The sequence below is a fragment of the Schistocerca piceifrons genome, chromosome 5 (assembly GCF_021461385.2).
Source record: "Schistocerca piceifrons isolate TAMUIC-IGC-003096 chromosome 5, iqSchPice1.1, whole genome shotgun sequence".
In the NCBI taxonomy this organism is placed as follows: Eukaryota; Metazoa; Arthropoda; class Insecta; order Orthoptera; family Acrididae; genus Schistocerca; species Schistocerca piceifrons.
Window position 1 is genome coordinate 679,876,994 of NC_060142.1, and position 22,084 is coordinate 679,899,077.

Genomic DNA, 22,084 nt, shown 5'->3' on the forward strand with positions numbered 1-22,084 from the left:
GGCGGAAGGCTATTCTGATAACCACAGGGAAGGACAAGTTGTCTCCAGACAGGAGCGCTGCGCTCGCTACCTTTAGCTGATGGTGAACAGACGCATGGTGTGGTCTCTGGAAACCTCGAGATTGCTCAGCTGTTTCCAGTATGAGTTTCGGAAGTACCTCAACACTTGACAACTTCCTCCAATCAGAGGTTGTGGCTCGACTCATTCCTATGCAGCAATGTACTCGTATTGGCATCTGGAGAGAGCATAGGATACCACATGGGGGCACAACATCTGTCAACTGCATGAATGGGGATTTTGTGGGAATCTCCCATCTTGCTGCTGTCCTTCCTTGGTGGACGATATTTCTGGTATCAATTCTATGCTGTATACTCCGACCAACTCCCTCAACAGAATTATGTTCCTCAGGCTAGCTTTCTGAGAGTCAGCATCTTTATTATTGCTGTATCTCTTTAACAGTAAGGTATCCCGTCAGACATTCATTATTACTGGAAAATTTTGCTGTAGAGTGCTCTCCCTCCAATCTCATCAATAACAGACATCAACTACAGCCGACCCTAAAGAGGTTGGGAGATTGGGCTGAAGCAACTTACTTTAATTTCTGTACAGGATGAACTGTTTGTTGTGTATTTAATCGTTTGTGTGGGTCCTTTCCTTACTTAGGGCTCTGGTTGAGAGAGACCATCTTGGATTTCAAAACCTCAATGTTATTCTTTGGCCTCATCCTTGTGACAAGTGGTTAACATGGCTGACTCACCTGCATGGTGGGAAATGTCGATGTCCGAAGACACTAAATATATTAAAATGCCTTAGCAGTAGGTCGTTTTCTCACATTCTACAGAACCTTTGCCTGCACATGTCTTGACTATGGCAGAATAGTGTATGCCTCATCTAGACCTTTCTATTTAAAGATGCTGTGCACCACGCAGGCATTAGACTGGCTACAGGAGCTTACCGAACCTTTCCTAGCCACTGTGCAGAGGCAGGCGAGCTGCCGCTTACCATCCGGAGGGAACTCCTCTTCTAGCGACATGTATACAAAATGAGGACCATATCTGGACATATTTTTGTCGGCACTGGGGCTGAACAATCCGCACACTGAAGTTTCATCAGACACCGGGCAACTAAGCCTTTCTCTGTCCGTGCAAAAGACTATCTCGAGCAACTTGATGTACTAAACCCACCAATAATTAAGTAGGGTTAAAACAAATATCCTCCCTGGATGATTCACAGGTTCACTCTTAACGTGTACATGCTGAAGTATAACAAGATCACGGCTCCACCTACAGTTTAAAAAAAGGATTTTTAAAGGCGTTTTATCGGAGTATCGCGGGCACGTGATGATTTTTACTGATGATTCGAAGCAAGGGGACAATATAGGCGTGTGGGTGACAGAGTGTTGGCTGAGTGGAAAAGATAATGGCTGAAAGTGACAACAACAGGCTGCAGTCGATCAAATTAACTTTAAGGCGCACTTCCTTTCGATCTGCGAGAAGGAACGAAATGGTCCTCAGTCGCCTTCGTATTGGACACAACCCAATGATGCTTGCTAATGTAGCATGGACTCCACCGGAATGCAGTGCTTACAAGGTCCCAGCGATGGTGCATCACGTTTTAACTCCGTCTGTTTTCTATGCAGGATAGAGGGAGGCCTTTGGTCTACTGAGGGACTTATCCTCAATCTTATGCGAAACAATAGCAAGTAATTTGTTGACATTTTATATGGTGGCTAAGAATCCTGCCTAATTTAATTGGGTGGAGATTTTAATGTGTTATGGGGTGGCTGGCTCGTCTTATTAGTGAAGTTCGGTGGCAGGAGGAACAAGACTTCTGGTCTGGTGACTACAGGGTTATAAACACAAAATCAAGTAGGGGTAATGTAGGAGTAGGTTTAATAATGAATAGGAAAATAGGAATGCGGGTAAGCTACTACAAACAGCATAGTGAACGCATTATTGTGGCCAAGATAGATACGAAGCCCACACCTACTACAGTAGTACAAGTTTATATGCCAACTAGCTCTGCAGATGACGAAGAAATTGAAGAAATGTATGATGAAATAAAAGAAATTATTCAGATAGTGAAGGGAGACGAAAATTTAATAGTCATGGGTGACTGGAATTCGAGTGTAGGAAAAGGGAGAGAAGGAAACATAGTCGGTGAATATGGATTGGGGCTAAGAAATGAAAGAGGAAGCCGCCTGGTAGAATTTTGCACAGAGCACAACATAATCATAGCTAACACTTGGTTTAAGAATCGTGAAAGAAGGTTGTATACATGGAAGAACCCTGGAGATACTAAAAGGTATCAGATAGATTATATAATGGTAAGACAGAGATTTAGGAACCAGGTTTTAAATTGTAAGACATTTCCAGGGGCAGATGTGGACTCTGACCACAATCTATTGGTTATGAACTGTAGATTAAAACTGAAGAAACAGCAAAAAGGTAGGAATTTAAGGAGATGGGACCTGGATAAACTGAAAGAACCAGAGGTTGTAGAGAGTTTCAGGGAGAGCATAAGAGAGCAATTGACAGGAATGGAGGGCTAGTAGAAATCCTTGGGTAACAGAAGAAATATTGAATTTAATTGATGAAAGGAGAAAATATAAAAATGCAGTAAATGAAGCAGGCAAAAAGGAATACAAACGTCTCAAAAATGAGATCGACAGGAAGTGCAAAATGGCTAAGCAGGGATGGCTAGAGGACAAATGTAAGGATGTAGAGGCTTGTCTCACTAGGGGTAAGATAGATACTGCCTACAGGAAAACTAAAGAGACCTTTGGAGATAAGAGAGCCACTTGTATGAATATCAAGAGCTCAGATGGAAACCCAGTACTAAGCAAAGAAGGGAAAGCAGAAAGGTGGAAAGAGTATATAGAGGGTCTATACAAGGGCGATGTGCTTGGGGACAATATTATGGAAATGGAAGAGGATGTAGATGAAGACGAAATGGGAGATAAGATACTGCGTGAAGAGTTTGACAGAGCACTGAAAGACCTGAGTCGAAACAAGGCCCCCGGAGTAGACAACATTCCATTGGAACTACTGACAGCCTTGGGAGAGCCAGTCCTGACAAAACTCTACCATCTGGTGAGCAAGATGTATGCAACAGGCGAAATACCCTCAGACTTCGAGAAGAATTTAATAATTCCAATCCCAAAGAAAGCAGGTGTTGACAGATGTGAAAATTACCGAACTATCAGTTTAATAAGTCACAGCTGCAAAATGCTAACACGAATTCTTTACAGACGAATGGAAAAACTAGTAGAAGCCAACCTCGGGGAAGATCAGTTTTGATTCCGTAGAAACACTGGAACAGGTGACGCAATACTTACCTTACGACTTATCTTAGAAGAAAGATTAAGGAAAGGCAAACCTACGTTTCTAGCATTTGTAGACTTAGAGAAAGATTTTGACAATGTTGACTGGAATACTCTCTTTCAAATTCTAAAGGTGGCAGGGGTAAAATACAGGGAGCGAAAGGCTATTTACAATTTGTACAGAAACCAGATGGCAGTTATAAGAGTCGAGAGACATGAAAGGGAAGCAATGGTTGGGAAGGGAGTAAGACAGGGTTGTAGCCTCTCCCCGATGTTGTTCAATCTGTATATTGAGCAAGCAGTAAAGGAAACAAATGAAAAATTCGGAGTAGGCATTAAAATCCATGGAGAAGAAATAAAAACTTTGAAGTTCGCCGATGACATTGTAATTCCGTCAGAGACAGCAAAGGACTTGGAAGAGCAGTTGAATGGTTGGTTGGTTGGTTGGTTGTTTGGAAGGAGACCAGACAGCGTGGTCATCGGTCTCATCGGATTAGGGAAGGAAGTCGGCCGTGCCCTTTCAGAGGAACCATCCCGGCATTTGCCTGGAATGATTTAGGGAAATCACGGAAAACCTAAATCAGGATGGCCGGACGCGGGATTGAACCGTCGTCCTCCCGAATGCGACTCCAGTGTCTAACCACTGCGCCACCTCGCTCGGTCAGTTGAATGGAATGGACAGTGTCTTGAAAGGAGTATATAAGATGAACATCAACAAAAACAAAACGAGGATAATGGAATGTAGTCGAATTAAGTCGGGTGATGCTGAGGGAATTAGATTAGGAAATGAGACACTTAAAGTAGTAAAGGAGTTTTGCTATTTGGGGAGCAAAATAACTGATGATGGTCGAGGTAGAGAGGATATAAAATGTAGACTGGCAATGGCAAGGAAAGCTTTTCTGAAGAAGAGAAATTTGTTGACATCGAGTATAGATTTAAGTGTCAGGAAGTCATTTCTGAAAGTATTTGTATGGAGTGTAGCCATGTATGGAAGTGAAACATGGACGGTAAATAGTGTGGACAAGAAGAGAATAGAAGCATTCGAAATGTGGTGCTACAGAAGAATGCTGAAGATTGGATGGGTAGATCACATAACTAATGAGGAAGTATTGAATAGGATTGGGGAGAAGAGAAGTTTGTGGCACAACTTGACCAGAAGACGGGATCGGTTGGTAGGACATGTTCTGAGGCATCGAGGGATCACCAATTTAGTATTGGAGGGCAGCGTGGGGGGTAAAAATTGTTTAGGGAGACCAAGAGATGAATACACTAAGCAGATTCAGAAGGATGTAGATTGCAGTAGGTACTGGGAGATGAAGAAGCTTGCACAGGATAGAGTAGCATGGAGAGACGCATCAAACCAGTCTCAGGACTGAAGACCACAACAACAACAACAATGAGTAGAAGCGGAGACTATACGAAATTTTTTATTACTGTGGCCGTAGCTATATAACCTATGCTTTTCATTTTGACAAGAGTAACTACACATGCACCACCTCCGCGATAGAGCACCAAAGCATTATGAATCTATTCGACCCACTCCGCTGTAACTGCTTCTGTAATGGCAACTAACGGTTCCTTTGTTCTGACGTATCCGCTTCTCGCGACATCTAGTGGTCAACACGGCATTACGTAAGGGTGTCCGGATACTTTCGATCAGGTAGTGTACAGCGTGCTCCTAAATTTTAGGCTCGAAATCATGCACGTCGTAGAGAATGTCAAACTGATTTTTTCCGATAACGAACTAATGTTCAGAAATGAATATTTACTTGTTTATTGATATAAAAACTCATCGCAATTCTTCAAACTGGCGACTGTCAGTCTAAACGTGTACTTAAGAACGTAATTATTTGTATAAGGGAACTCTGTGACATCATTTGGCCAATATCGCGTATGATAGGAGTGTAGCTGCTACTCTAACTACTACTGCTACTTTTGAACAACTATTAAAGAATCATCACCTGCATAACCCAAACGAAACCCTTAAATTCTACTGCGCCAACAATTATTCAGCGAAAACCTCAACGTACCTTGGGAAATCCAGTGGCAATAAATTTGTTCTCAAGAGGATGACACGTTTGCAAAACTAATTACTGGGCATCCGTTCGGTACCACATCCTGCTGCAGCATGCATTAAATCCATGTTTGCAAATTTCTGAAAAGAACAATGCTCCATCTTGGGTCACCAATTATGAATTATCGTGGTTGCCCTTACCATGGACACGCATACGATTGTTTTCATGTGGCAGGCAGTTGCTTGTTGTGATACACATGTAGTCTGCAAGCATATGTCTCAGACGCACTGCTCGTTCAAAACATCATATCCGATGGAAATCATACCATTGCTTCCTGATCTCAAAATATTCGATCCAGGATCCTCTACTCTCCGTATTACAGTGATAGAGTGTAAAAAGTACACCTCTGCGACATGTCAAGGCAACTGATAAAATAAATGAACGACGTTCCTAAACACCAAGGCGTAGAAATTAAGCTGCATACCGACAATAAAGCAATTTCCTTTCCAGTCAGGAATTTAATTCCGTGGCCATGATTCGACAATGGTACCTCAGGAGAATTATTCAGTAGCGCAACTTTGCGGAAAATGAAATTAAAGCGAAAAATGTCGGAGTACCGTGTTCACTTAAAAATGACACATAATCTAGAATACCAAATCACCATAGTTAACATGTCTTATTTCCGCAGTGGACTAGGATACATCATTCAATCACGTATAGTGTCTGGGCGAATGATACCATCCTTCTTTATTTTGTGCAGTTGTCTTAATTTCTTGATAGTTTTTACATTTCGTTCCGTCAACTACATCTTCAACTATTTTCTTTGTTGACATCTTGTTCTTCTTTCCCAACTTGTCGTATCTAAATAAATTTCCAGATGTTTCTTTTTCCTTTTTTTAAATATTTTTGTGAGGTTTATTCCTCATCTGTAACTTTCAAAACATTTTTATTGGATTTGCTTTCTGTCCTGACAGACCTTTTTTAGCCTCCTCCAAAGCCACGTTTCCAGACTTCTCACTCACACGGGAGTACACTCCCGGTGGATTTCTTAACAAACTGTGTTGCTTTCTGTTCTACACGAAATCACTTCTTCATTAATAATTTCTTCAGTTTCTGATAGTGTACTTGGTGTTGTATTTTCTTTTCTGACTTTGAAATAACAGTTGCTGTTTCTGTAATTAAGGTGTCTAAATAATACAGTTTATGATCTTTCCTGTTGCTTTGTATTTTAATAGTATGTGTTCTTTTCAGACTGTCATAATTTTGGATTTTTACTATTATCTGAAGTTCAAACATTTTCAAAATAATGTAGTTGCAAATATAGAAACCATATTCTGCATACAGTTTTAACTATCACCTACTATAGCAACATTGTCTGCAAACATGATGCAGTGAGAATTCAGTTCACCTTAACTATAGATGTTTTGACTTTGTGATCATCATATCTTTTTCACGAAACTTCTAAGCAGATATAACGACAATGAGCAAAGTAGTACTGCTACATTTCTCATTTTAGATTTACGTTGTCCTCCGTTAATCGTTGTTCTCACCCTTCAAATTTTGTGTTTTTGGATATTGTTCTTCTATCTTTCAAATCTGTATATGTATTTTCCAGGCTCGTAAAGAGTTTCTTCCAGATAATGATGTCAAATAACTTTCTAAATTCATGAAGACCATGTCATCACCACTGTTTAATTCCTACCATGGCTGTAACCGGATTGTGAGTGCTATACGCCTTTTCCTGCCTCTATTTTTTATGTAAGATTGGACGGGTGCTCAAGTTCTATTTCTATTTACAATTTTATTATAATTTTTAAATATGTATACCAGTGTTTTATCTCGAAGCCAAATTAGGCTAATATTGCCCCATTTCTAGATATGACTTTTCCTTCTCGTGTTGAACGTAAACAGCTGACAGCACCAGCATGACCCTGGCCTCAACGCTTTTCTTTCACAAAAGCTAAAGAATGGTAGCCAAAGAGTGACATCTAGGAAGTGAAAGAAGGGTGCCGAAGACTTGTCCACCCAAATGCCCCAACTCTCAGCCTGAGGTCTCACGTTATCCTGCTGCAGGATAATCTGTAGGTCCAAAGGAGTCTAGGCAGGTGCAAGGACATCAGCCAGAATGCAGCGTTCTGCTTCTCAGAAAATTCTGCCTGTAACTATCGCAGCAGATCTCACTGTTCTTGTTTCCTTTTTTTTTTTTTTTTTTTTTGTGCCAGATGCGATCCGTACTCTGGCGCTAGATTCAGGCTCAGAATTACGAAATCGACGTTCTTCGCCTGTTAAGATAGTTAGGAAAATATCGTGATCTTCATTTCAAAATTTCTGGAGATGGCTTCCGATCACGGTTCTTCCTGAACTTCTTGGTATTCCAAATCATTTGGTATGTGAGGCAACACAAGCCGTGATCATACATTTCGATTGATGAAAACCGCAACATCTGCTTTAAAATTATTTACTTTTCAAAGACTAGTTTCGTAATATTCTAGTCAAACTTTCAGATAAAAGACTGTTGACCTTTGAATACATAATGTCCTTAAAACTCCATAAGGGTAAATAATTAAAGTACCCTATCTCCAACACGAAATTGGCTTACAAAGTATACAACCGTCGTGAATAAAATAACCAGAGAGACACGTAGCGCGGGCACACATGGGGCCTCTTCTCGGGCAGCGGTGAGCTACACTTATGGTGTTAGAGCTATAAGTGTTGGACCTAACACGTACAAATTTCTCCGTTATCTGTGCTTCGACCGTCGCCTGCGCCGCACTGTGTCCTAATGCAAGATTCGTCCAACTTCATTCTCAGTGACACGTCCGCCTTCCATCTCGTCAGTTCATTGCTCGGCGCGAGTACCATGGAGCTGCTTCCAGAGTGACTTGCCATCCAGGATACTCGTCCTCACAAAAGTGTTTCCACCCATCTGCTGCAATTTCTGGAACCCACGCACATACCATCACACACACATACTCGATGAAGTCTGAAAACTGTTTTGGCAGCACAGTTGTCCTCTTTAACGATGAATTCAATGACAGCACACTGTCAAACCGAAACATGAACCACCTTGTTGTATAAACACTGAGGTAACAAAATTCATGTGATACCTCATCATACTGAGTCGGGCATCCTTTCGTCCGACATAGTACAGCAGTTCGACATGCCATGTACTCAACAAGTCATTGGAAATCTACATCTACATCTACATCTACATCCATACTCCGCAAGCCACCTGACGGTGTGTGGCGGAGGGTACCTTCAGTACCTCTATCGGTTCTCCCTTCTATTCCAGTCTCGTATTGTTCGTGGAAAGAAGGATTGTTGATGCTTCTGTGTGGGCTCTAATCTATCTGATTTTATCCTCATGGTCTCTTCACGAGATATACATAGGAGAGAGCAATATACTGCTTGACTCTTCGGTGAAGGTATGTTCTCGATACTTCAACAAAAGCCCGTACCGAGCTACTGAGCGTCTCTCCTGCAGAGTCTTCCACTGGAGTTTATCTATCATCTCCGTAACGCTCTCGCGATTACTAAATGATCCTGTAACGATGCGCGCTGCTCTCCGTTGGATCTTCTCTATCTCTTCTATTAACCCTATCTGGTACGGATCTCACACTGCTGAGCAGTATTCAAGCAGTGGGCAAACAGGCGTACAGTAACCAACTTCCTTTGTTTTCGGATTACATTTACTTAGGATTCTTCCAATGAATCTCAGTCTGGCATCTGCTTTACTAACGATCATCTTTATATCACCATTCCATTTTAAATCACTCCTAATGCGTACTCCCAGATAATTTATGGCATTAACTGCTTCCAGTTGCTGACCTGCTATATTGTAGCTAAATGATAAGGGATGTATCTTTCTATGTATTCGCAGCACATTACACTTGTCTACATTGAGATTCAATTGCCATTCCCTGCACCATGCGTCAATTCGCTGCAGATCCTCCTGCATTTCAGTACAATTTTCCATTGTTACAACCTCTCGATATACCACAGCATCGTCCGCAAAAAGCCTCAGTGAATTTCCAATGTCATCCACAAGGTCATTTATGTATATTGTGAATAGCAACGGTCCTACGGCACTCCCCTGCGGCACACCTGAAATCACTCTTATTCGGAAGATTTCTCTCCATTGAGAATGACATGCTGCGTTCTGTTATCTAGGAACTCCTCAATCCAATCACACAATTGGTCTGATAGTCCATATGCTCTTACTTTGTTCATTAAACGACTGTGAGGAACTGTATCGAACGCCTTGCGGAAGTCAAGAAACACGGCATCTACCTGTGAACCCTTGTCTATGGCCCTCTGAGTCTCGTGGACGAATAGCGCGAGCTGGGTTTCACACGACCGTCTTTTTCGAAACTCATGCTGATTCCTACAGAGTAGATTTCTAGTCTCCAGAGACGCCATTATACTCGAACATAATACGTGTTCCAAAATTCTACAACTGATCGACGTTAGAGATATAGGTCTATAGTTCTGCACATCTGTTCGTCGTCCCTTCTTGAAAACGGGGACGACCTGTGCCCTTTTCCAATCCTTTGGAACACTACGCTCTTCTACAGACCTACGGTACACCGCTGCAAGAAGAGGGGCAAGTTCCTTCGCGTACTCTGTGTAAAATCGAACTGGTATCCCATCAGGTCAGCGGCCTTTCCCCTTTTGAGCGATTTTACTTATTTCTCTATCCCTCTGTCGCGTACTTCGATATCTACCATTTTGTCATCTGTGCGACAATCTAGAGAAGGAATTACAGTGCAGTCTTCCTCTGTGAAACAGCTTTGGAAAAAGACATTTAGTATTTCGGCCTTTAGTCTGACATCGTCTGTTTCAGTACCATTTTGGTCACAGAGTGTCTGGACGTATTGTTTTGATCCATCAACCGCTTTGACATAAGACCAAAATTTCTTAGGATTTTCTGCCAAGTCAGTACACAGAACTTTACTTTCGAATTCATTGAACGCCTCTCGCGTAGCCCTCCTCACACTATATTTCGCTTCGCGCAATTTTTGTTTTTCTGCAAGGCTTTGGCTACGTTTATGTTTGCTGTGAAGTTCCTTTTGCTTCCGCAGCAGTTTTCTAACTCGGTTGTTGTACCACGGTGGCTCTTTTCCATCTCTTACGATCTTGCTTACCACATACTCATCTAACGCATATTGTACGATGGTTTTGAACTTTGTCCACTGATCCTCAACACTGTCAGTACTTGAGACAAAACGTTTGCGTTGAGCCGTCAGGTACTCTGTAATCTGCTTTTTGTCACTTTTGCTAAGCAGAAAAATCTTCCTACCTTTTTTAATATTTCTATTTACGGCTGAAATCATCGATGCAGTAACCGCTTTATGATCGTTGATTCCCTGTTCTGCGTTAACTGTTTCAAATATTTCGGGTCTGTTTGTCACCAGAAGGTCTAATATGTTATCGCACGCGAGTCGGTTCTCTGTTTAACTGCTCAAGGTAGTTTTCAGATAAAGCACCCAAACAAATGTCACTGGATTCTTTGTCCCTGCCACCCGTTGTGAACGTTTGAGTCTCCCAGTCTATATCCGGCAAATTAAAATCTCCACCCAGAACTATAACATGGTGGGGAAATCTGCTCGAAATATTTTCCAAATTATCCTTTAGGTGCTCAGCCACAACAGCTGCTGAGCCAGGGGGCCTATAGAGACATCCAATTACCAAATATTGACCCAAGCTGCCTCTATAACCATCCATAATTGCGAAAATGTTGCGGGTTTGTGCGCGAACTAACGTCTCGATTATGTCCCATAAATTTTCAATGGGATTCATGTCGAGCAGTCTGCCAGAATATCCCTCAATTCCATCGCGAACAACTGTGGCCTGGTGACATGGCACATTGCCATCCATAAAAATTCCATCTTTATTGTTGTCCATAAATGACTGCAAATGGTCTCCAGGTAGCCAAAGAGAACCACTTCGAAATCAGTGATCCATATAAACACAGCCCACAGCATTGTGGATCCCCACCAACTTGCACAGTCCCTTGTTCACAACTTTCGTCGTGTCTTCGTGGGGTCTGCGGCATGCTCGAAACCTACCATTAGACCTTACCAAATGAACTGGGACTCATCCGACAAGGCCCCAGCGTCTAGGGTCAAAGCTATATGGTCACGAGACCAGGAAAGGCGCTGCAGGCGATGTCGTGTGTTTACCAAAGGGACTCGGTCAGTCGTCTGCTGCCATACCCCATCAACGCCAAACTTCGCCCCATTGTAATAATGGATATGTTCGCAGTAAGTCCCACACTGATTTCTGGAGGTATTTCAGGCAGTGTTGCTCGTCTGTTAGCACCGACCACTCTATGCAAACACTGTTGCTCCTAGTCGTTACGTGAAGGCCATCGGCCACTGCGTTATCCATGGTGAGAAGCAATGCCTGAACTTACGTACTCTCGGCTCACTCTTGATTCTTTGGATCTCGGAATATTGAATTCCCTATCGATTTCCGAAACGGAATGTCCCACCCGTCTAGCTCCAACTACCGTTCCACGTTCAAAGACTGTTAATTTCGGTCGTCCAGCCATAATCACGTAGGACACCTTTCCACATGGACCACATGAGTGCAAATGATAGGTGCGCCAATGCACTGCATTTTTATATCTTGCCTATGCGATACTGTCGCCATATGTATATGTGCAAATCGCTATCCCACGACTTTTGTCACCTCACCATATAGCCTGCAGGCGGGTGACGGAAGCTAATGACATCACAATGCGTCAAAACACAGTGTTAAGTCTGCAGCTACCGAGAGTACTATCGTTGTTACTACCTGACGTTTTACTTTCACCGAACGGGCATATGATTAGTGAAACTGAACAGTTCAAATTTCTTGGTGTTCAGATAGATAGTAAGCTGTCGTGAAAAGTCAACGTTCAGGATCTTGTTCAAATACTTAATACTGCCGTTTTTACTATTCGAACGGTATCTGAAGTGAGTGATCGTTCGACACGAGAATTAGTCTACTTCGCTTATTTTCATTCGCTTATGTCGTTGTTGTGGTCTTCAGTCCTGAGACTGGTTTGATGCAGCTCTCCATGCTACTCTATCCTGTGCAAGCTTCTTTATCTCCCAGTACCTACTACAACCTACATCCTTCTGAATCTGCTTACTGTGTTGATCTCTTGGTCTCCCTCTACGATTTTTACCGTCCACGCTGCCCTCCAATACTAAATTGGCGATCCCTTGATGCCTCAGAACATGTCCTACCAACCGATCCCTTCTTCTAGTCAAGTTGTGCCACAAATTTCTCTTCTCCCCAATCCTACTCAATACCTCCTCATTATTTACGTGATCAGCCCATCTAATCTTCAGCATTCTTCTGTAGCACCACATTTCAAAAGCTTATATTCTCTTCATGTCCAAACTATTTATCGTCCATGTTTCACTTCCATACATGGCTACACTCCATACAAATACTTTCAGAAACGACTTCCTCACACTTAAATCTATACTCGATGTCAACAAATTTCTCATCTTCAGAAACGCTTTCCTTGCCATTGCCATTCTACATTTTAGATCCTCTCTACTTCGACCATCATCAGTTATTTTACTCCCTAAATAGCAAAACTCCTTTACTACTTTAAGTGTCTCATTTCCTAATTTAATTCCCTCAACATCACCCGACTTAATTCGACTACATTCCATTACCCTCGTTTTGCTTTTGTTCAACTGCTTATCCAATTCCTTTGCTGTCTCTGACAGAATTAGAATGTCATCGGCAAACCTCAAAGTTTTTATTTCTTCTCCATGGATTTTAATACCTACCCCGAATTTTTCTTTTGTTTCCTTGCTCAATATACAGATTGAATAACATCGGGGAGAGGCTACAACCCTGTCTCACTCCCTTCCCAACCACTGCTTCCCTTTCGTGTCCCTCGACTCTTGTAACTGCCATCTGGTTTCTGTACAAATTGTAAATAGCCTTTCGCTCCCATTATTTTACCCCTGCCACCTTCAGAATTTGAAAGAGAGTGTTGCAGTCAACCTTGTCAAACGCTTTCTCTAAGTCTGCAAATGCTAGAAACGTAGGTTTGCCTTTCCTTAATTTTTCTTCTAAGATAAGTCGTAGGGTCAGTATTGCCTCACATGTTCCAATATTTCTACGGAATCCAAACTGATCTTCCCCGAGGTCGGCTTCTACTAGTTTTCCCATTCGTCTGTAAAGAATTCGCGTTAGTATTTTGCAGCCGTGAATTATTAAACTGATAGTTTGGTAATTTTCGCATCTGTCAACACCTGGTTTCTTTGTGATTGGAATTATTATATTCTTCTTGAAGTGTGAGGGTATTTCGCCTGTCTCATATATCTTGCTCACCAGAAGGTAGAGTTTAGTCAGGACTGGCTCTCCCAAAGCTGTCAGTAGTTCTAATGGAATGTTGTCTACTCCCGGGGCCTTGTTTCGGCTTAGGTCTTTCAGTGTTCTGTCAAATTCTTCACGCAGTATCATATCTCCCATTTCATCTTCATCTACATCCTCTAGCATATCCATAATAACATCGCCGTTGAATAGACCTTCTATATACTCCTTCCACCTTTCTGCTTTCCCTTCTTTGCTTGGAACTGGGTTTCCACCTGAGCTCTTGATATTCATACAAGTGGTTCTCTTTTCTCCAAAGGTCTCTCAGTAGGCAGTATTTATCTTACCCCTGGTGAGACAAGCCTCTACATCCTTACATTTGTCCTCTAGCCATCCCTGCTTAGCCATTTTGCACTTCCTGTCGATCTCATTTTAGAGACATTTGTATTCCTTTTTGCCTGCTTCATTTACTGCATTTTTATATTTTCTCCTTTCGTCAATTAAGTTCAATATTTCTTTTGTTACCCAAGGATTTCTAGCAGCTCTCGTTTTTTTATCTACTTTATCCTCTGCTGCCTTTACAACTTCATCCCTGAAAGCTACCCATTCTTCTTCTACTGTATTTCTTTCCTCCATTCCTGTCAAATGTTCCCTTATGCTCTCCTTCAAACTCTGTATAACCTCTGGTTGTTTCAGTTTATCCAGATCCCATCTCCTTAAATGCCCACCTTTTTGCAGTTTCTTCAGTTTTAATCTACAGTTCATAACCGTTAGATTGTGGTCAGAGTCCACATCTGCCCCTGGAAATGTCTTACAGTTTAAAACCTGGTTCCTAAATCTCTGTCTTACCATTATATGTCGTATGGTATTATATTTTGGGGTAACTCTTCCCATTCTAAAAGGATATTTTTGGCTCAGAAACAGGTGGTTTGAGCAATAAGTGGTATAAGTTCACGAACCTCTTGTCGATCCCTGTTCACGAGTATGGGTATTTTGACATTGGGATATATATATTCCTTACTGTCGTTTCTGGTGAACGATATTAGCTTATTCCGAAGAATAAGCAGCTTTCACTCGGTTAATACTTGGCAGAAATCAAACCTGCATTTGGATCGGACTTCCTTAACTCCCGTGCAGAAAAGTTTGTAGTATACTACTGCATCCATTTTCAATAAGCTACCACTGAAATTCAAAAACCTTAGCAGTAATCCACGCGCTTTCCAATCCAAACCGAAGAGTTTCCTCGTGGGTCACTCCTTCTATTCAGTCGAGGAGTTCCTTGAAAAATTAAGATGATTCGTGTTGTATTGTTGATTGCTTAAACTTACGGACTGACTTTTTTCGGGTTCATAAACATTTATTACTTTTATGTCGTAATTTCACGTACTGACACGTTCCGTGACCTTGGAGATTTGCTCTTCAATTTGGTCCTACGGAACTTGATGTGTAAATAAATAAAATAAACATTGTTGACACTGTGCTGGTTGCTCACGAGTGTGAGTACGACTCCCACACCTGGGAGACTGTCCAGCTGGATTACCTTTAGAATTCCAGAATGCTATTTTCTCTCTGCAGCGGAGTGTGCGCTGATATGAAACTTCCTGGCAGATTAAAACTGTGTGCCGGACCGAGACTCGAACTCGGACCTTTGCCTTTCAAGGGCAAGTGCTCTACCAACTGAGCTACCCAAGCACCGCTCACGCCCCGTCCTAACAGCTTTACTTATGCCAGTACCTCGTCTCCTACCTTCCAAATTTTACAGAAACTCTCCTGCGAACCTTGCAGAACTAGCTCTCCTGAAAGAAAGGATATTGCGGAGACATGGCTTAGCCACAGCGCACACTCCGCTATAGAGTGAAAATTTCATTCTAGAATCATCCCCCAGGCTTTGGCTAAGCCACGTCTCTGCGATATCCTTTCTTTCAGGAGTACTAGTTCTGTAGGTTTCGCAGGAGAGCTTCTGTAAAGTTTGGAAGGTAGGAGACGAGGTACTGGCATATGTAAAGCTGCTAGGACGGGGCGTGAGTCGTGCTTGGGTAGCATAGTTGGTAGAGCACTTGTCCTTGAAAGGCAAAGGTCCCGAGTTCGAGTCGCGGTCCGGCACACAGTTTTAATCTGCCAGGAAGTTTCACCTTTAGAATTGTTCGGAATGTAACGACCGCCACTGCCTCTGCAGGTTTCGGAGTCGCCGTCGCCGCCCGGCACACCCGCGGCGGACTTCTGGCTGCGCTGGACGGGCGCCGTCGACGTCTGCGTGCTCGCCGTCTCGGTGGTGGCCTACGTCATCGTGCTGGCCAGGTTCCTGCCCTGACGAGCGGGCAGGCAGCCGCGCCCCCTGCCGCCCCGAGGCGGGCCGGCTTCGGCGTGACACCAGCGGCCACCTGTTCCTCATCCCACGGCACGGCCGCTCAGCAGCAAGACCTAACACTGCCTCATTGTATACTTCTACCTCAAGTAAAATTTCAGTACAAAACTAAACACAAGGGTTTTATTTTATCTGGCCCACCAAGGAACAAGAACTGGACAAAAACACTACCTGTTAGAAAGGTGAAGCATTCAGAAGTCATAGTCGGGCGCCAATGTTACATCGTAAATGTACACATCATCAGCGGATACGCAAATGATTAGTCGTAATCCTCTGTGACAGGTAGAGCGGTCACCAGAGTGCGTTGGTGTTGTTCCTGTTTAGCGTCTACATCTACATCTACATCCATACTCCGCAAGCCACCTGACGGTGTGTGGCGGAGGGTACCTTGAGTACCTCTATCGGTTCTCCCTTCTATTCCAGTCTCGTATTGTTCGTGGAAAGAAGGATTGTCGGTATGCCTCTGTGTGGGCTCTAACTCTCCGATTATATCCTCTTGGTCTCTTCGCGAGATATACGTAGGAGGGAGCAATATACTGGTTGACTCTTCGGTGAAGGTATGTTCTCGAAACTTCAATAAAAGCCCGTACCGAGCTACTGAGCGTCTCTCCTGCAGAGTCTTCCACTGGAGTTTATCTATCAACTCCGTATCGCTTTCACGATTACTAAATGACCCTGCAACGAAGCGCGCTGCTCTCCGTTGGATCTTCTCTATCTCTTCTATCAACCCTATCTGCTACGGATCCCACACTGCTGAGCTGTATTCAAGCAGCGGGCGAACAAGCGTACTGTAACCTACTTCCTTTGTTTTCGGGTTGCATTTCCTTAGGATTCTTCCAATGAATCTCAGTCTGGCATCTGCTTTACCGACGATCAACTTTATATCATCATTCCATTTTAAATCACTCCTAATGCGTTCTCCCAGATAATTTATGGCATTAACTGCTTCCAGTTGCTGACCTGCAATATTGTAGCTAAATGATAAGGGATCTATCTTTCTATGTATTCGCAGCACATTACACTTGTCTACATTGAGATTCAATTGCCATTCCCTGCACCATGCGTCAATTCGCTGCAGATCCTCCTGCACTTCAGTACAATCTTCCATTGTTACAACCTCTCAATATACCACAGCATCATCCGCAAAAAGCCTCAGTGAAATTCCGATGTCATCCACAAGGTCATTTACGTATATTGTGAATAGCAACGGTGCTACGACACTCCCCTGCGGCACACCTGAAATCACTCTTACTTCGGAAGACTTCTCTCCATTGAGAATGACATGCTGCGTCCTGTTATCTAGGAACTCTTCAATCCAATCACACAATTTGTCTGATAGTCCATATTTTCTTCCTTTGTTCATTAAACGACTGTGGGGAGCTGTACTGAACGCCTTGCGGAAGTCAAGAAACACGGCATCTACCATCTACCTGGGAACCCGTGTCTATGGCCCTCTGAGTCTCGAGGACGAATAGTGTCGTTACCAGGTCAGATAGGATAAACGATGGGTGTGAGCAGAGATGTATTCATCACTGTGATAGACACCTGTGTGAGACAGCGTTATCAGCATCCAACCGAATCTGAAAGCTGCTGCATTGTGGGTCTCCGTTTTGTCGGCTCATCGAATTATGTAGTATCTAGACTTGTGGGGCATCCAGATGTTGCACTGCATGGGAACGTGATGGCAGGGATGCTCGTCATCACCGTTCCCATCAACTATGTTCAACCACTACAACGGAACCTCATCGCATTGTCGAAGAACATCGTAATCGCTTCACATCTGCGCCTGCGATGGAAGGTTGTATAATTTTTCCTCCTATCTATGTAATTATGTAGTTATGTAGTTCTCAGTTCGTTCGAGCAATCAATCATTCATAATAGGAAACACAGTCATAACTCAGTCACTCAAAATGATTAAGAAATTTTACTTGTTAGAATGAAATCAGGTGATGATTCTTCTTCTCTGCAGGCTCGTGCTTTGCGGCAGTCTGCTAATCTGTACAAATAAAATGCCTCGTATTTTTGGGAGCGTTGTATAATCAGTCGGGAAACCTCAGATCAAGCGCATATTTGGCTTTGATGAAGTTTAACCTTCCGAAGAAGTAATGGAGCTCTTGGATTATTAAATGCAGGTTCATATCCAGTCTTTCGGAAGTTCCTTTCTAATTAACAACTACGCAATATATCGATGAATATCATTAATTCTCAAAAGTCAAATAATGTAAATTGTTACACACCTTTTGTATGAAGGAGCAATATATACAGGGTGAGTCACCTAACATTACCGCTGGATATATTTCGTAAACCACATCAAATACTGACGAATCGATTCCACAGATCGAACGTGAGGAGAGGGGCTAGTGTAATTGGTTAATACAAACCATAAAAAAATGCACGAAAGTATGTTTTTTAACACAAACCTACGATTTTTTAAATGGAACCCCGTTAGGTTTGTTAGCACATCTGAACATATAAACAAATACGTAATCAGTGCCGTTTGTTGCATTGTAGAATGTTAATCACATCCGGAGGTATTGTAACCTAAAGTTGACGCTTGACCACCACTCCTCCGCTGTTCGATCGTGTGTATCGGAGAGCACCAAATTACGTAGGGATCCAAAGGGAACGGTGATGGACCTTAGGTACGGAAGAGACTGGAACAGCACATTACGTCCACATACTAACACCTTTTTATTGGTCTTTTCCACTGACGCACATGTACATTACCATGAGGGGTGAGGTACACGTACACACGTGGTTTCCGTTTTCAATTACGGAGTGGAATAGAGTGTGTCCCGACATGTTAGGCCAATAGATGTTCAATGTGGTGGCCATCATTTGCTGCACACAATTGCAATCTCTGGCGTAATGAATGTCGTACACGCCGCAGTACATCTGGTTTAATGTCGCCGCAGGCTGCCACAATACGTTGTTTCATATCCTCTGGGGTTGTAGGCACATCACGGTACACATTCTCCTTTAACGTACCCCACAGAAAGAAGTCCAGAGGTGTAAGATCAGGAGAACGGGCTGGCCAATTTATGCGTCCTCCACGTCCTATGAAACACCCGTCGAACATCCTGTCAAGGGTCAATCTAGTGTTAATTGCGGAATATGCAGGTGCACCATCATGCTGATACCACATACGTCGACGCGTTTCCAGTGGGACATTTTCGAGCAACGTTGGCAGATCATTCTGTAGAAACGCGATGTATGTTGCAGCTGTTTGGACCCCTGAAATGAAGTGAGGACCAATGAGGTGGTCGCCAATGATTCCGCACCATACATTTACAGTCCACGGTCGCTGTCGCTCTACCTGTCTGAGGCAGCGAGGATTGTCCATGGACCAGTAATGCATGTTCCGTAGATTCACTGCCCTGTGGTTTGTGAAACCCGCTTCATCGGTAAACAGGTAGAACTGCAACGCATTCTCTGTTAATGCCCATTGACAGAATTGCACTCGATGATTAAAGTCATCACCATGTAATTGCTGATGTAGCGACACATAAAACGGGTGAAAGCGGTGACGATGCAGTATGCGCATGACACTACTTTGACTCAGTCCACCGGCTCTCGCAATGTCCCGTGTACTCATGTGTGGGTTCATGGCAACAGCAGCTAACACACCAACTGCAACCGCTCCTCCTGTGACGGGCCTGTTACGGACCCGTTTGCGTGCTACGACCATACCTGTTGCATACAGTTGGCGGTAGATGTTTTGCAATGTGCGGCACGTTGGATGCTCTCTATCCGCGTACCGTTCTGCATACACCCTGCAGGATTCAGCTGCATTTCGTCGACACTCGCCATAGATGAGTATCATCTACGGCTTTTCAGAGTTCGAATACACCATGGTCACAGTTCGTGCAACACTACACTATCACAGACGTCTGGTAACACGGTGTACTACAGTTGGTCTGCGTGCGGAGACGAATGCAGAATAACAATAGCAGCAAGCGCTACATGCGGACACTGCGACAGCTAGACCAAACCACAACAGTGCACTACAGCCACACTCGTAAACACTGTCGTCATCGTAAACATGTCCCTGCAGATGCTGCTCGCCGACCGTGGCCCGTGTTTGTTACAACACGCACTGAACGCCGGAGGTTTCAAGCGTCAACTTTAGGTTACAATATCTCTGGATGTAATTAACATTTTAAAATGCAACAAATGCCACTGATTACGTATTTGTTTATATGTTCAGATGTGCTAGCAAAACTAACGTGGTTCCATTTTAAAAAAAACGTAGGTTTGTGTTAAAAAACATACTTCCGTACATTTTTGTATGGTTTGTATTAAACAATTACACTAGCCCCTCTCCTCACGTTCGGTCTGTGGAATCGGTTCGTCAGTATTTGATGTGGTTTACGAAATACATCCAGCGGTAACGTTAGGTGACTCACCCTGTATATATTTCCCTTTTAATCGTACAATTTCGTATCAGTTATCTTTTGTCATAAATCTCAATAATCAGATTACAGTTCTTCAAACAATGCTCAGGCTAATCGGCACGAAGACAATCTCGGAAGCTTTTTTCTAACAACCACCAGAGAGAGTACTACAAAGAATAATTATGCGCTGATGGCATAGCTATTGTATGAAACTACTTTGCGCATGGATTCTGCGAGTATGAAGATAGAAAATTAGTAAACGTCATTCAAGGGTAGAATTGTATCAGAATAATTCATCGAATATAAAGGGATATTACACTTGGAAGAAGTCGCATTTTCATTGTTTTGGAGAGACAGAGCGGTGTTACTCATGGCATCGTGGTGTTGGAAGTCACAATTATGACTTGATGTTACGGCTGGTAGCGATTGAGGGAACTCTGACGAGAGAACAGTAGGTTACCGACGTCCTGCGTTTTCATGTGTTACCTCTCATGTGACAGTATCACGGTACCATTTTTCAACTGGACAAAGCTCTTCCTCAGATGTCACGTGTCTCTATGAACTCTCAGCACGATTTTGTGGCACCCTCGTGGCCAGCGAGATCCCCAGAAATGTCTTCAACAGAACATGTATGACACCAGTTTGGATGTCAACCCTGTCCAACTTCCAGTATCCAGAATATCAAAGGCGATTTGGAAAAGTTGTGGCCAGCTTACTTCAGGAGAGGATCAACGGCTTCATATCACCCGTCCCAACAGAATCAGCGCTTGCATACCTGTCGGGGACGGGGGAAGGGGGGGGGGGAGAGGTGCAATATTATACTGATCAGTGTGCTGCGCTCATAATTCCAAGATCTTGAGTAACTGATAAATTGATTTTAATCTGTAATCACAATAGTAACATCACATACCCTCTCAACCAAAAAAGTTTTATTTAGTTCCCACCTCCCACTCTGGGCAGTTCATTTTTTATCAGGCAGTGTAATATGATCACCTAGCAAAAAATGAGCAAGGAGAGAGAGAGAGAGAGAGAGAGAGAGAGAGAGAGAGAGACAGGCAGACAGGGAGAAGTGCTGCAGAGGAAGGAGACCCCTTCCAAGCTGACAATCCTTACAAACCGTAAGCACTACAGCCACCAATGCAGGACGGCCACGCTCCAGACTGCAGGAGAACAGTTATCACAGCCCGATTAAATCCCTTTGGTTACCAGCAATTATTGGAGGCGCAGGAGAAGAACTGTTCAAAACTCCACCAGCTTCAGATGTGACTCGCAGTATACGAGGTGCATTCAAGTTCTAAGGCCTCCGATTTTTTTCTCCGGACTGGAAAGAGACAGAAACATGTGCATTGTTTTAAAATGAGGCCGCGTTCATTGTCAATACGTCCCAGAGATGGCAGCACCGTACGGCAGATGCAATTTTACCGCCAGTGGCGAGAATGAGAACTGTTTTAAATACTTAAAATGGCGACGTTTTCCTTACTTGAACAGCGTGCAATCATTCGTTTTCTGAATTTGCGTGGTGTGAAACCAATTGAAATTCATCGACAGTTGAAGGAGACATGTGGTGATGGAGTTATGGATGTGTCGAAAGTGCGTTCGTGGGTGCAACAGTTTAATGAAGGCAGAACATCGTGTGACAACAAACCGAAACAACCTCGGGCTC

At 43.2% G+C, this 22,084-nt stretch overlaps 1 protein-coding gene and 1 non-coding gene across 2 annotated transcripts in view; one reads left to right on the forward strand and one right to left on the reverse strand.

Moving 5' to 3' along the window:
- Nucleotides 1–16,121, forward strand: part of LOC124798585 (neuronal acetylcholine receptor subunit alpha-10-like) — a 224,888-nt gene extending 208,767 nt beyond the window's left edge. The window contains exon 9 of the mRNA XM_047262047.1: nucleotides 15,839–16,121. Within this exon, the coding sequence (XP_047118003.1) occupies nucleotides 15,839–15,973 (135 nt within the window). The 3' untranslated portion in view covers nucleotides 15,974–16,121. The remainder of the gene's footprint in view (nucleotides 1–15,838) is intronic.
- Nucleotides 15,282–15,355, reverse strand: Trnas-uga. Its single transcript has one exon. It is a non-coding gene; the product is annotated as a tRNA-Ser (tRNA).
- Nucleotides 16,122–22,084: the final 5,963 nt, after the last annotated feature.